The 12,973-nt window shown below is 44.4% G+C and overlaps 1 protein-coding gene across 2 annotated transcripts in view; it reads right to left on the bottom strand.

Moving 5' to 3' along the window:
* SYNPR (synaptoporin) overlaps positions 1-12,973 on the bottom strand; it is a 102,027-nt gene that overhangs the window by 7,316 nt on the left and 81,738 nt on the right. For both annotated transcript variants that reach the window (XM_071756198.1, XM_071756197.1), the window contains one exon: positions 4,390-4,588. In XM_071756198.1, coding sequence (XP_071612299.1) covers positions 4,390-4,588 — 199 coding nt within the window. The remainder of the gene's footprint in view (positions 1-4,389; positions 4,589-12,973) is intronic.

The raw sequence follows: 12,973 nt of genomic DNA, 5'->3' as shown, positions 1-12,973 counted from the left end.
TGGACAACAGGGAAGAAATAAAATATGTCTCATCAAAGGCACCTCGAAAGAACAGACTAGGAGTGTGCTTAATTCACTAGGCCTGCAACATATGTAAAGCAACAAATGCCTTTCTGCTTAATATTCTTGGGACTCCAGATGCAAAGGAAAGATCTCATCTTCTTACGTGTAAGTATCTTTATGCACTGTAAGAATGTGATTATCAAGTAATCACTATAAAAATTAAATCTCTCTTTTCAGAGCTATGCCAGTCACTTGGCCAAATCATTTTATGCTTTTATATTAATTGATTGGAATATGAATGAAGTTATTCACATTTATACATGAATGCATATGATTTTTCATGGTCAATCTATAACTTCCCAAAGGTGAACATGAAGGCCCATAGAGACAGAGTTGTCGGAGTGTGGGTTTTAAATGGAGCACATATGGGTTACAGAAACTATGGAAGAAGAATAAAAAGTACGATTGAGGGTTACACACACTGACTGTGACTATTCTTTCCTTTTTTTTCCTCCAGAGATAGCTGGAAGCATCTGTTTCAATCCCCTAAAGCACAGGACTAGCTCGAGTTGTTTCCTCTGCTTGCAAGCAGCTCCAAGCATCCAGATCTGAAGCAGTGCATTGAAACAGAGGTGGTTGGGGTGGCAGCCCCAGGGTGCAGCTCATCCCTGCTCCCACTGCAAAACCAGGAATGCCTCCCCAGGGTATGTGGTGTCACACAACTGGAAACCAGCTTAGGTTTGTGTTAGGGATGGAAACGTACTGAAAACCAGTGAGATTTTGTACATCGCATTCATTAAAATCTAAGTCACCATCTCCAATTAATTTCTTTAGACTGTTTTTGGCTCTTGAGCACTAATCAGTCATTTGAGGAACTGGCTCACACTCAGAACCACTGAGGCAAGCCCCAGCTCCAGGCTGCACACGTTCATCAGGCAGGAGCTCACAACCAAATTAAAAATCACAGTCTGCAGAGCTCAGAAACACACTGCACATATTTATTAGGTATTTAATCCCTGGTAAGCTGCTCCTTGCTCCTTTAGGGACTGGGAAGCCAAGGTCCTCTCCTAGGTTCATCTATTAGTATGTGAAGCCCTGAATGACCTCACTAGGGAGCCAGCAAGGCAAGCGGATGGTGCAGGCACCAAGGGTTGATGTCCACGACTGTCACAGATAAATAACACAACTGGGGCCCTCTGCAACCAAAAGGAAGACTTTTATCCCCAAAATCTGACAGGCAACATCAGTAACAGGCATGGCTCCCTGCACAGGGCCATCTGAAACAACCATGCAAGGAGTTAACAGCTTCTCCAACTGGAAATGTTTCTGCAATGTCTTGTTTCACACTGAACACTGAAATATTTTCCCACAGTTAAAGTGGGAAAAGAGATCTCAGCACATGCAGTTGGGTTTCCCTATATTTGTATAAGCAAGGTAAATTTGAAACAGTTTGTGACTGGAATTTTCCCTGCAAGTTTCTTCTTGTCATTAAGCTCTTTATAACTGTATATTCTGCATCCAGTCAAGCAGCTGCAAGTTGGTCATGCATTGATAGTGCTCTGGCTGCATGTGCAACGTTGTTTTTTTTTAAATACTTTAAGATTTCAAGTGAGAGGGTTTTCTTTTTTTTCCCCCTCTCTCCACTTCTCCTGTCATACTGATTTTTTAAATCCTGAAAATTTGTCAGGAGGAAAGGCAGCCAGCTCTGAGAGGGTGCTGCTTAAAGGCAGATGTCAGCCCAGACTGAGCAAATATCAAGCCAAGAGGAAGTACAAGGCTTAAATTGGGAAGGGTTTAAAATATGAAATTGTGATCAGGCACTGCAGCAGAAGCAAGGACAGATGAAACCATCATCTTCTAGTTCTTCCCTAAGAGGCAAAAAACTGATACTCTGGAAATGGTGCCTGACACGGGCTGAAGAGGAAGGAGCGAGGTGCCCTCCTGCTGCACAGACACACGCTGACTGATGGCTGCCTGGGCTCAGGCAAGCAAAAAGCACCTCAGGTTTCTGAAGCACTTTCTTTTGGGAGGAACAATCTCAGGGATGAGACATACTCACACATCAGATCTGATATACGTGTGATCTTGCTGGATATGTCAGCTCAGCATCGCATCTGCCTGGAGCTGGAGGATGCACAACGTGTTACATCCCTTAGGTGAATCCTGCAGCTGTGGGAAGCTGGTTTTTATTCTGAGTTTCCCTTAACCCTTGAATTTCTTCTGCCTACAGGTGCTTGTTCTCTGCCTGGGGCTCTGCATTTTCCCTCCATGGCACAGCAGGACTTGTACCCTGTCCTAATCAGGCTCTGATGCTGCAATCATTGCACTGGGAAGAGATAAGCAGGGACTTTCTCCAAATGAAAAAGGGTCTTTTTTCTAAAAATACCCAACACAACAGAGCTGGCAGTGCAGTGGAGATGCTGGAGCATGTGGCTGGGGCAGGCATAAACTAAGCATAACCCTAACCCAACACCACTCACCAGCTGGAGCTACTTTTGCTTCAGGACACAGAGAAGCATCTTTATATTCTAAATAATTAAGGTCATTTAGGCTTGATTTAAAGACTGGGAAATTACAAGCAGTGCCTTTGGTAACAGGCACAGGATAAATTTAACCTGTAGATTCAATTACAATCCATTACACAGAACAAATTAAATCAAAGCCATGTTAAATGCTGCAGCAGGTAGCACCATGCATCCTGTGACAAACACAACTGCAGCAGCTGGGTCAGGAAAATCCTGGACAACAGCAAATGGCCACATCACAATCTGATGTGTTAGTATTATTTTTCCTCTTTCCTTTTTCTATTCCAACACAGGATAGTGTGGCTGGGTCAGAAGAAAGTATTATTTTCCACAAGAAAATTAAAATGGAAGATCTCTGCAACTAATCCTTTGATGAGACAGTTTGAAATGAGGTATTTGATATCAACTGAATCATGCAGAAACAAGGCACACGATTTATTTACTGTTTCTGTAGGGAACCCGTTATCTTGCCTGTTCTACCTCTCCTCTGGGAAGATTTCCCCTCCTTTCCTCACCATTTTTGAAGGAGAGAGGAAAGGTACCAACAGCCCAAAAATGAAGAGGATTAATTTCCTTTGATGTAGGGGATGGGAATTTTCCTTCTGTATCAATTAATCAGTTTTGAATTATGAGAACTTAAAACAACTCTCATCTCCTTCCAGCAGGAAAATCTTTCCCTCAGCCCCCCCGTGATGCTAAGATTGCTTTCCTACAGTTTAATCTTTTGCTTGCAGTTACTGTAGTTATTTCCTTTAATAGGTACAGCATTTCTGTGCTGGTGATTTATTCTCCTATTACATTTTTCTGATTCTCTTTGTTGGTGGTTTTCAGTCATTTAAAACACAAGTCTTGGCCAAATGTCTGCTTTCCATCACTCACAAACTTTAAATTTTTTCAGAAATCCTGAACTCTTTCCTTACATCAGTCCTCACTGAACTCCAGCCACCTTTCTTTTGAATTTTTCTTCACACCAAGACTTCAGAGAAATATTTCACCTCCCTTAGTGTAAACCTTATCCCTCCAGCCACAGAGGAGAGGGCTGGGAGCATGCAGTCACCCCACAGCCTCCCAATGCAGAGACCTGACTGAAGTTCAGCACAGCAGTGAGACCAAGGGCTGTACCACTGAGAGTGATGCACTAACAGGTAATGTATATCTAGAACAAAACAGCTCCTACTGGCTTTACAGTTGTGATTTGTAAGGAAATGAAAGCAACACAACACTTGATTTTTATCACAAACCTTCAGGAATTGGTAAAAAGAAAAATAAAGGCAAGAACTGCCAAAGCTTGGTGGGCACATTGAATGAAAACTGGAAGGTGAGGAGCCTCACAAACCAGCATGGAGACACAAATGTGCTGGCAGCTCAGGATGATACTGGAAAACTAGCATAATTCTCAAAAGCAAAATAATTTGGCTGACCCTGGCAATAATTAGCAATAAACAACCCCCCTGGGTAGGCTTTGGTCAGGGACATGTTTTTTTTCTAATGTAATAGGATGATGTCTAACATCTCCTCTTTTCTGCCCACTGATGAAGCTCTGCTGCCACAGATGTATGGACCTACACGTTCATTATTTGTGTGAACTTCACCACTGCAGGCAGTGGGAGAGAAGCAGGGAATCCCACAGGTACATAAAAGATTAGGACCAAGCTCCATCTGCACAGTCTCTGTTACCCTTGATCTGAAAAGTTTAAATTACCATTAAGATTTAAAAAAAAAACAAACCCAACAGTGAATGCAGATATACTTCGGGCACTGGGCCACTTGGACCTTCCTGACCGTGCCACAGCCTCAATCATCCCAAAAGCAAGAAAGAGGTTAAGACCTGGGCTTGTAAACAATGCAAATGCACACTTACAATTAGAGGTCCTCTGTTGTTTTCACGGTACTGGTTCTGGAAGAAGATATAAACCACAGTGGCAGCCAGTGAGTAGAGGAAGGCAAAGACTGCAATGGTGACGAAGAACTCAGCCGAGGAGGAGAAGTCCCCTATCAAGGAGAGGTTTTCTCGGCGCTTGCCTTCACAAGTAGGAACTTCAAAATTCACTTGATGCAACCTGGAAAACATCCCAAAGAGCAGCAGGTGAACTACAGGAAAAGGAAATGGTTATCTGAATAAAGATGTAAATAGGTTTGCCCTGTCTCCCTATCTCATTTCTGATGCACAACAACCTCCTGCTTGAATAACCAGCCCTAACAGTAGTCTTGTGGGCTGTGCTCTTCAGAGCTGATTGTACATGAGGTTTCTTCCCTGTGAGTGTCCAGGTGAGACTGAGGACCTGAACACATCTTTTAATCAACCTCAAAGAAAAGTTGATGTTCCAATGGTTTGGCATAAACTCCCCCTCCTCCCTTCTGCTCTGGGGTTTTGCCATGGCAACAACTGAAAAAGGATAACAACCTGGTTCTTGCATTCTTGTGATCAAGGTGGTAGAAACCAGTTCTTATCCTCTATATTAAGGCCACAGGATACCTGCACTGAGAAGTGTGCAACTTCATTATATCAGGGAGCTGTGTGCATGGCTCCCTGTGGCAGTTAACCCATGGGGCTGCAAGCCATATAGTGCCTCTACATTAAAAGCTTTTAAAACCAAGCTGCTGCAGGCATACACAGCCTGGGTCAAAGAACGAGTCAGCATGCCCTGGTTTAATCAATAAACTTGAATTCATGCATCATTTTCAACCAGCAACCAAGCTGGTAGATTTGGGGTTCTGCCTGGCAGCTCCTGCCAAGACCCTTCTGTGCTCTAATAAGTTTAATTCCTGATTCAAAAAGAGAAAAGGGATCCTTGGAGGAGGCATTTTAACAAGTCCTCTTGCATGGCCCAGATTAGCATCAGTGGGCACAGGGGGCTCAATGAGGGATCAAGCTGTTCTGCTCTGTGCAGAGAGAGCAGGAAGGATGAAGTCAGCAGCAAATTAACAACTGCAATTAAAGAAGTTATGATGTGGTGCAGAGAAAGGATGGGGCCTTCTGGGAGACATTGCTCTGCTCAAGGGCAAATAATGTGTGCAACAGCGAGCCAAAGGCAACAGCCACCACAAGTATCTGGCTAAATAAAAAGTTAGATTCCCCAGAGGAAAACAAAGTACCCGCAGTGGAGATCACAGAAGATGGATTAATGGAGGCTGGAGAACTGCATGACTTTTTGCTTTCCCTGGTCCAAACTAAATGTACCCAAACATGAAGGCAAAACCTTTTAATCAGTGGCTGATGCATAACGCTGGGTGTTTGCCTCAGGCATTTTCATCCCTGAGCTTCTGTTGCTATCATAGTGGTGGGATGAAAACAAGAAACACGTCTGCCTGGATTGTGGAGATGAGCAGCAGCTGCCTCACCTCCCCTGTGAGAGCACAGCAAAGTCTGATGAAAACTGAACACATGAGAGACTCTAATGCTCAGGATCAGACGGTTTCCTGCCTTGGCTTCAAAGCCTCCTGGCATCAGTGCATGCACACTTTTCATCAGGGCTTACTGTTGTTTCCTAAAGAGAGAGGAAAATAAGGGGAAAGAAAATTTCCTAGTGCCTCTCATGCCAATTTTGCAGCCTGGAGAGAAAGTGGCTTTGTTTGAAGCATCACTATGGTCATGGAAAGATTGGAAATGCGTGATTTGCACAGTCTGAGGAGAAAGCTTTCTCTGTTCTTGGGTACCACAGCAGTTTTTGAAGGGCTCTGGTGCAGGTTGTGGGATATCCTTTTCCAGATGAGCACAGTGAGAAGGCTCAGGTCCCTCCTGGGAAAGCCAGGCTCTGCTGCCATCGTGGGAGCTTCACAATTTTATGTTACCACCTCACACTGGAAATGGGCTTTAGAGAACTGCCCTGGCCCTTATATCATTTCCACAAGCACTATGGAACTGAGCTAAGCTACATTAAATACAACCTAATTGCTTCAGGGAAGGAAAAAAAAAAAAAAAAAAAAAAAAGAACAAGGCAATTCTGCATGCATTTTATTGTATCAAACACATCTTTAGGGTCATTTTTAGGATCATGGTTTGTTTTATCCCCTGGAATCCTGAAATAGCACAGCAGGCAACACTTGGTGTTGCAAATAGCAGTTCAAACTCCTGTTCATACCAAATATGAACAAACCTAAGGACCTAAGGAATGTCTCTACTATGATTTCAACTGGGAGCTGCTGCCCATCCCCTGCACCTTTGACTGTCTCAGTCACCACAGCCCCATCCAGTCCAACCCCTGACAACACATCAGCCTTTCTGAAACACAATGAAGCCTCTGAGACCACATCCCTCTTCTGTTCCCTGTTCTCCTGACTTCACCTTAGTTCTGAATCAGGATAAACCAGAGAAAATGGTCATATATTATACTAAGATCTCACTCAGCAGTGCTCTTTCAGCCAAGCATCTTTCGGGGACATATGACCATAAAAGCCTTCTTCCATCAAGTTATTTTTGTTTATTCACTTTTCTTTTTAGATTTCCCCGGCCTATAAGAAGATGTGCAGTAATTGGTGCCTCTTGTGGCTACCTCACCTCTACTTAAACAACAGAGATCTCAGTTGTGCAAAGGGATCCAAAATAGACCATGACTCAGACCTGGGAAAGAGGAGACTGGCAGGGAAGAGAGGCAAGAGAGCCTCTGCCATGGTCATGGTGGGTGCTGACTTCACAGGAGGTATGTGAAAAGTTTCTTTAAGGCAGGGGAAGATCAGTGACAGAAAATCTAGTTTTATTAATCAAAACCTTTTTAAACTGGCTTGGTATCTCAGAAGGAAACTGATTTTTCCACTGGTTTTGCTGAGTCAGCGTTTCTGGGGGCAGGATGGCTTGGTGATGACTCACAAAAAATTAATTGCCTTTACCTCTGCCTCTCACTTTTGATCTAATTCTACCTGTTCTGCCTCTTACTTCTTCTGACATTCTTCATTCACCTTCTCTTATCTCATTCTTTGCACCCTACCAAGTGATCCTTGGCTGGTGCTTTGCTGCTGCTGCTGTTCTTGTTTCCAGCACCTGGATGCCCCTGCCATTCACCTTTGCTCCTCCATTTCCTAAGCAAAACCAGGAGCCCCAAGAGTGACCCTTTGCAACCACCTTTGCACTTTGGTAACATCTGGGTTACAAACATAAGGGTTGGACCAGGTGGATCCAGATGATTCCAACCTGACATTCCATGATCTCAGCAATACTGCTGGGCTGCATCAGCAGAAATGATTTTCACTGACTGATGAACAATGCAAATAAGGAACACAATTTTTTTACCTAATTAGGGAAGAAAAAGGAAAAAACTTCCAAGTTCCTCTGAAAACGAGCTGTACAGTGCTCTTTGTCTTGTATTGCACTGAGCATTATTAATTCAGAAATAAAGCTGATAGCTCAGGACGGGGACCCAACCCTTCACACTGAGCAGAGCAGGGCTAAAGTTGTCCTCATTGCCCATCACCATTGATGGGCATCCTCTCCTCCTGCTCAGCCCCATTGCCAAACCAACCAGCTCTGACTTCTCTCACCAAAGGCAGTCAGGTTGCAGTGATGAAGTCCCAGTAATTCAGGGTTTCTGAGGTTTCTTCAGCCATTTGGCAAACTTTCCCTTGCCGTGGGAAACATGATGACAAGACAGCTGTATTGTCTAGCTTGACAAGATCAAAAGAGGGCAGGAATGTTTTACAGTGAAAAAAGAAGGATTTGTACATTGCAGCACAATTGCAAAGAGCAGTTACATTTTCAGACACTAATTACCCCTGCTCTGAAAATAATACAGGAAGCCAGACAGGCTGAACAAAGCTACAGCTGTTAGATGTGTGTGGGGGAGCAGAAGCTGTGCTCTCTCCATGGAAGTATGAAGTTGCCTTTCTTTCCTGAAGTTCCCCAATAAAATATTCTATTAAAGCCTTTTCTTTTTTTTTTTTTCCTTTTTTTCTTCTTGTTTTCTTTTCTTTTTCTTTTTTTTTTTGAGCAGCCCAGTCCAGCTGATGATCCTTGGGCACAAAGATGCTCAGAGCCAACAGCACCCAAGACCAATGTTGTCCCACGTCCCACTCTACCAGGAACCACAGAAGAGCCCAAACAGAGTGTGTGCACTGAGTGATCCAATCTTGTCTGACTCACAAAACCTCCCCCTTCAGCAAGCACACAGGGCTTCGACTTGAAACCAACAGAACATGCAATTAACAGCAACTATGTACTCAAGTATTATTGATGAATCAGCACAGCTTTCCTCCCCTGGGCTTTGATGCGTGCTTGGATTAATAAATAAGAAAGTTCTGCCTCCAAAAATTCTCAATGGTTAGGACTTGGTGAAAAATAGGCAAAAATAAAACTGAAAAAACCAAAAACAAAGTATTCAAACCTCTCTGTTGTGGCAGGTTGTCCTATTTTCTGAAAATAACATCTTGTAATCCACCCCCCAACCTGTCTACAACATGCATGAGCAAAATCTGCAACACCCACACACAGGCTTGCAAAAATGCAAAGATCCATTATCCCCTCATTGGGCTTTATTTCCCCCTCACTTGTTTCTGGTAGTCAAACTGTCAGTTCCATTTACTGTCTGCAAAGCAATGAGAGAAATAACACCACTGAAAATTAGTTACTGCAGGTAGCACTTGTGGAGGAATTTGTTGTGAGATGCTTATCCTGGTTGATAATCCCTAAAACAAGGGGAAAAGGAAAATTCAAATTGCAGTATTGAAATGCTGAAACCCACAAGGGCTCCTTAGCAACTGAAATGGCTCTGAAATGGCTGGTGAGACAGAACAGGACAGGGGTTTTCACCTTCCTTTCTCTGGGATAAAAAGTAAAGGCATTTCTTTTAGTTAGCCCCAGAAACACTGTGGTTCCCTTGTTCCAGAGGACTCTGCTGATGTGCTTCCACACCTGTGCCCCCAGCCAGGCAGTCCCTGGGCAAATGCCTCTTCTTGAGGTGCCCAATATAGATTTTCTGTAGGTTCAGTGGAAGAATACTGACAAATGGAATCTTTTCCACTTACAGCGGAGCTCATCAGCCCCATAAGACATCCCTAGAGGTATTATCCGCATGAAGAAAACCACTTTAAAAATGACCTTTAATACTCAGGTAAAAGTAGAAACCTGACTGAGAAGGAAAGATCTTGTCTTTAATGAAATTGCAGTCTGTTGACTCTTCCAACCCTCTTCACATCCTGCTCTCCAGGAGCAAGTGATGCACACAGTGCTTCTGGCTGCAAAGAACGTTTCCCCCACCACTGGGCATCCCTGCCAGTTGGGTGCTAAATCCTGGCTACGTGAAAGACTGCCCACACAGCAAGGAACAGGCTTCCTTCCAGCTTTTGGGAGGAGGGATGGAGCTGAGCTCTGCAGCTTTCTCCTCCTGCTCCCCTGAGATCTGCTCTCCAAGGAGAAGCTCCTGGGGATGGGGAACCCTGCAGCCGTGAAACCACACTACAAACTCATACACACCACAAAGTCTTGCTGAGAGAGCCACTGCTAAGCAGATGTCCTCAGACCAAACCATTTGTCAATTATAAGCATTTATTATCTTGTGATTCCCATCGGATCCGAATCTTTCCACCCAGACATCCCAGAACTGCTGAAGTCAGACCCTTTTTAAGGTAGCCACTCTGTGAACACCACATTTGAACTGCTTGAAGTCTTTAAAGCCAAAGTTCACTCCAGCCCTTTTCAAGTCCAGTAGCTGAAATGTTGCTAGAGCCAGAGACAGCTGTGGGGATGTGATGGGCTCAGCCCAGTCAGACTGCTCCCCTCACCCTTCTCTATCTGTGATCTTCTTCCCAAATCAGAACTTTCCACCCTTTGCTAACAAGAAGAATACGGTTTCTCACCCCAGACCTGCTCTCTCACCTCTTTTCCCAAAATGAAGGAATTGCTATTTACTAAAGCATTGCCTTGGCCCACCTTGCCCCCTGCCCACCACTGCACCTCTACCAGCAGTGTCTGGAGATGCCAGAGCCATTTGAAACTGAGTTGCTCATTGATACTGCTTAACTCTCCCAGGTATTTTCCATACCTCCCTCTATCAGCCCTCAAATACAACACCTCCTCTGGACTCCCCAGCATCCAAAAGTGCTTTCAGTACCTCCTCTCCTTGGCCTCCTCCCCTTCCAGAGCAGCAGCACAGTAGTTTCTACCATATACATATTCTTACAGAATCAGTGAATTTTTCTCTGGAAAATAGGAAATAAAAAAAACCCAACTTCTCCAGCTGATTCAGCAAGCTGGGTCTTTTGTTTCTTTGCTTTCTAGAGGAAGAAAGAATACAGTTTTCTTATCAAAGAGTGTATTTCACTTTGAACTCCTGCCTTTTCAATGAAATCTTTCAGTTTCTTCCAAAAATATCCTGAAGCCCATATCTCTCTACAATTAGTCAGCACTACCAGTAGTTTCACACAAACACATACTTCATCTTGCAAATGTTTATTCCTAATCCCTGTCCTAGATATTTGAATATTCTGGAGATCTCCACTTCACCACAGCTGCCTTCATCAGCTTACACCCATCCAAATGCATGACTAAAATCACAAAAAAACCCAACAACCCAGAAGCCACTGCTGGAAAGTCGATCAGGACAGCTGTAGCAACTTATATTCTCTTTTGGATTTTGTCAGGTCAAAGTAACAGAAAATATTTTCCCCTCCTCATATTTTCACTATCCTAACTTGTAAGATTCCCAGCCCTCACTCACACACAGCTGTTGTGCAGACATTTGCCCAGTCCTCTTTTCCTACAGGAGAGTTTTCAAAGGGAGAAGCTTTCAGCCACAGCTGCCATCCCAACACTCCACACTATGTTGGGCACCCTGGGAGCAGTGGTGGTCCCCCCAAGAGCTGGCAGCTTGGAGGCAAGAGCACATTCTCTGCTCCATCCTTCTTCACCTCACTTCTTCTCCTGTTCATACAACAAGTAAAAGACCCACTGAGGTGCTTGGGTCTCCAGGACTGGAATCTACAAAATCCTTTTTGAGGATGAGGTCTATAGACACTGGAATAAGGACAAGACCAGCAGTGACAAGGAGAGGTCACCAGTGCTGGTCTGCAGCTTGGGAGCCCTCTTGCAGGACCTGTTTCCAGTGACTGCATTCACCAAACTCTTGGCAAGCAGCCTGTACAACAGCTTTGTCACACTCCTGGGGGAAAAAATGTCCCAGACGGGTGGCGGCCACAGCAAGGAACTTCCCCAGACTGTGCACGTAAGCCCTGGTACTCTGCCATGGCACCAAAAAGGAAATAAGGCATCTCATTATAGAACACACACTGCCAGGAGTACTCAGAAAGCTGAGTGGGTGATCCCAACCCCACTCCCAAGCCTACATCCCGACCCAGATTTATCTCCCAAGATATTTTCATTGCTCTTCTCAGAAACACACACTTTTCCTTCCTGTGCAAGCAGAGCATAGCACAGGGTGACATTGGTCTTTACAAACCCAAATACCTTCCCAGACTGACCTTCTTTGGGGTATAGACTGGTGGCATTGCTCTCTGATTTCCCTTCACTGAGCTATTTTCTTGGGGTGAGCAGCTTCCTTGACACTGAGAAGCTTAGCTACTGTCTCTGAAGGAAGGTAACTCTTGGTTATCTTAAAAGTCATTGTGTCCAGAGAGCAACACAAACAAGGAGGCCTGGAAATCCCACAGGAATGGATTTTCAGTGCCACATACACAATGTGTCCAATGCAACCCAGTCCCACCCTAAGATCCTGACCAAACCCATGGCTCTGGTGTCCCTCCTGCTGCTCTCTTCTCTGGGCAGACACAGGAATCAGCTTTCAAACTAGCAAGTTGGAGCAGAACAAAAACCTAAACATCTGGAGATAAAACATAAGCAATAGGAAGTAGAAAGCAAAGGCCTAAAAAAGTCACTGGATGTAATAAGAGCATTTCTGAGTCCTGGGCTGCACCTTTGCATGGGGCGATGTGGAACTCCCCGAGCTCCCTCTTCTGCTCCCCATCAGGCTCTGCTGCTGCTCAGCACTGTGTCACACTCCAATCCACCTCACTGCCCATAATCAAGCAGGCTATCAACTCCACATAAAACCAATCCAAATTCTGGGGCATCACCTGATGTTCAGCCAAAGCCACCTGAAAGTGTAAATCTTGCCAGTTTTGAGCTTGCCTGTGGGAAGCAGGGTTCCCACACAGGTTAATCCAGCCCTTTAAACCCTGAAAGTAACAATTTCACCTCCAAGACACAGCTGTTTAGTCATTTGTATTTTACTTTAACTAGAATTTTCCCAAGTATATTGTCCTATGGTACTTAAAGCAATCAAATGGAGTCCTCTGTAGAATTTTACAGCACGACTCCAAGAAGGCTCCGAGCCAAACATTTTCCTTGAAAGTACACGTCAAATACTCTTCTAGGGAGCTGAAAGATTTCAGGTGGAGCAGCACACATACAGGACAGGAGGCCTGGCAGATCTGTAGGGCTGGGGATGGACTTGCTGACACCTTCACACTGATAGGAGAGGCAGAGGAACCCATCTGAGTGG

Source organism: Heliangelus exortis, chromosome 12 (genome assembly GCF_036169615.1).
Source record: "Heliangelus exortis chromosome 12, bHelExo1.hap1, whole genome shotgun sequence".
NCBI classification, from domain to species: domain Eukaryota; kingdom Metazoa; phylum Chordata; class Aves; order Apodiformes; family Trochilidae; genus Heliangelus; species Heliangelus exortis.
The sequence above is the reverse complement of the archived record's forward strand: the minus strand, read 5'-3'. Positions and strand labels throughout refer to the sequence as shown.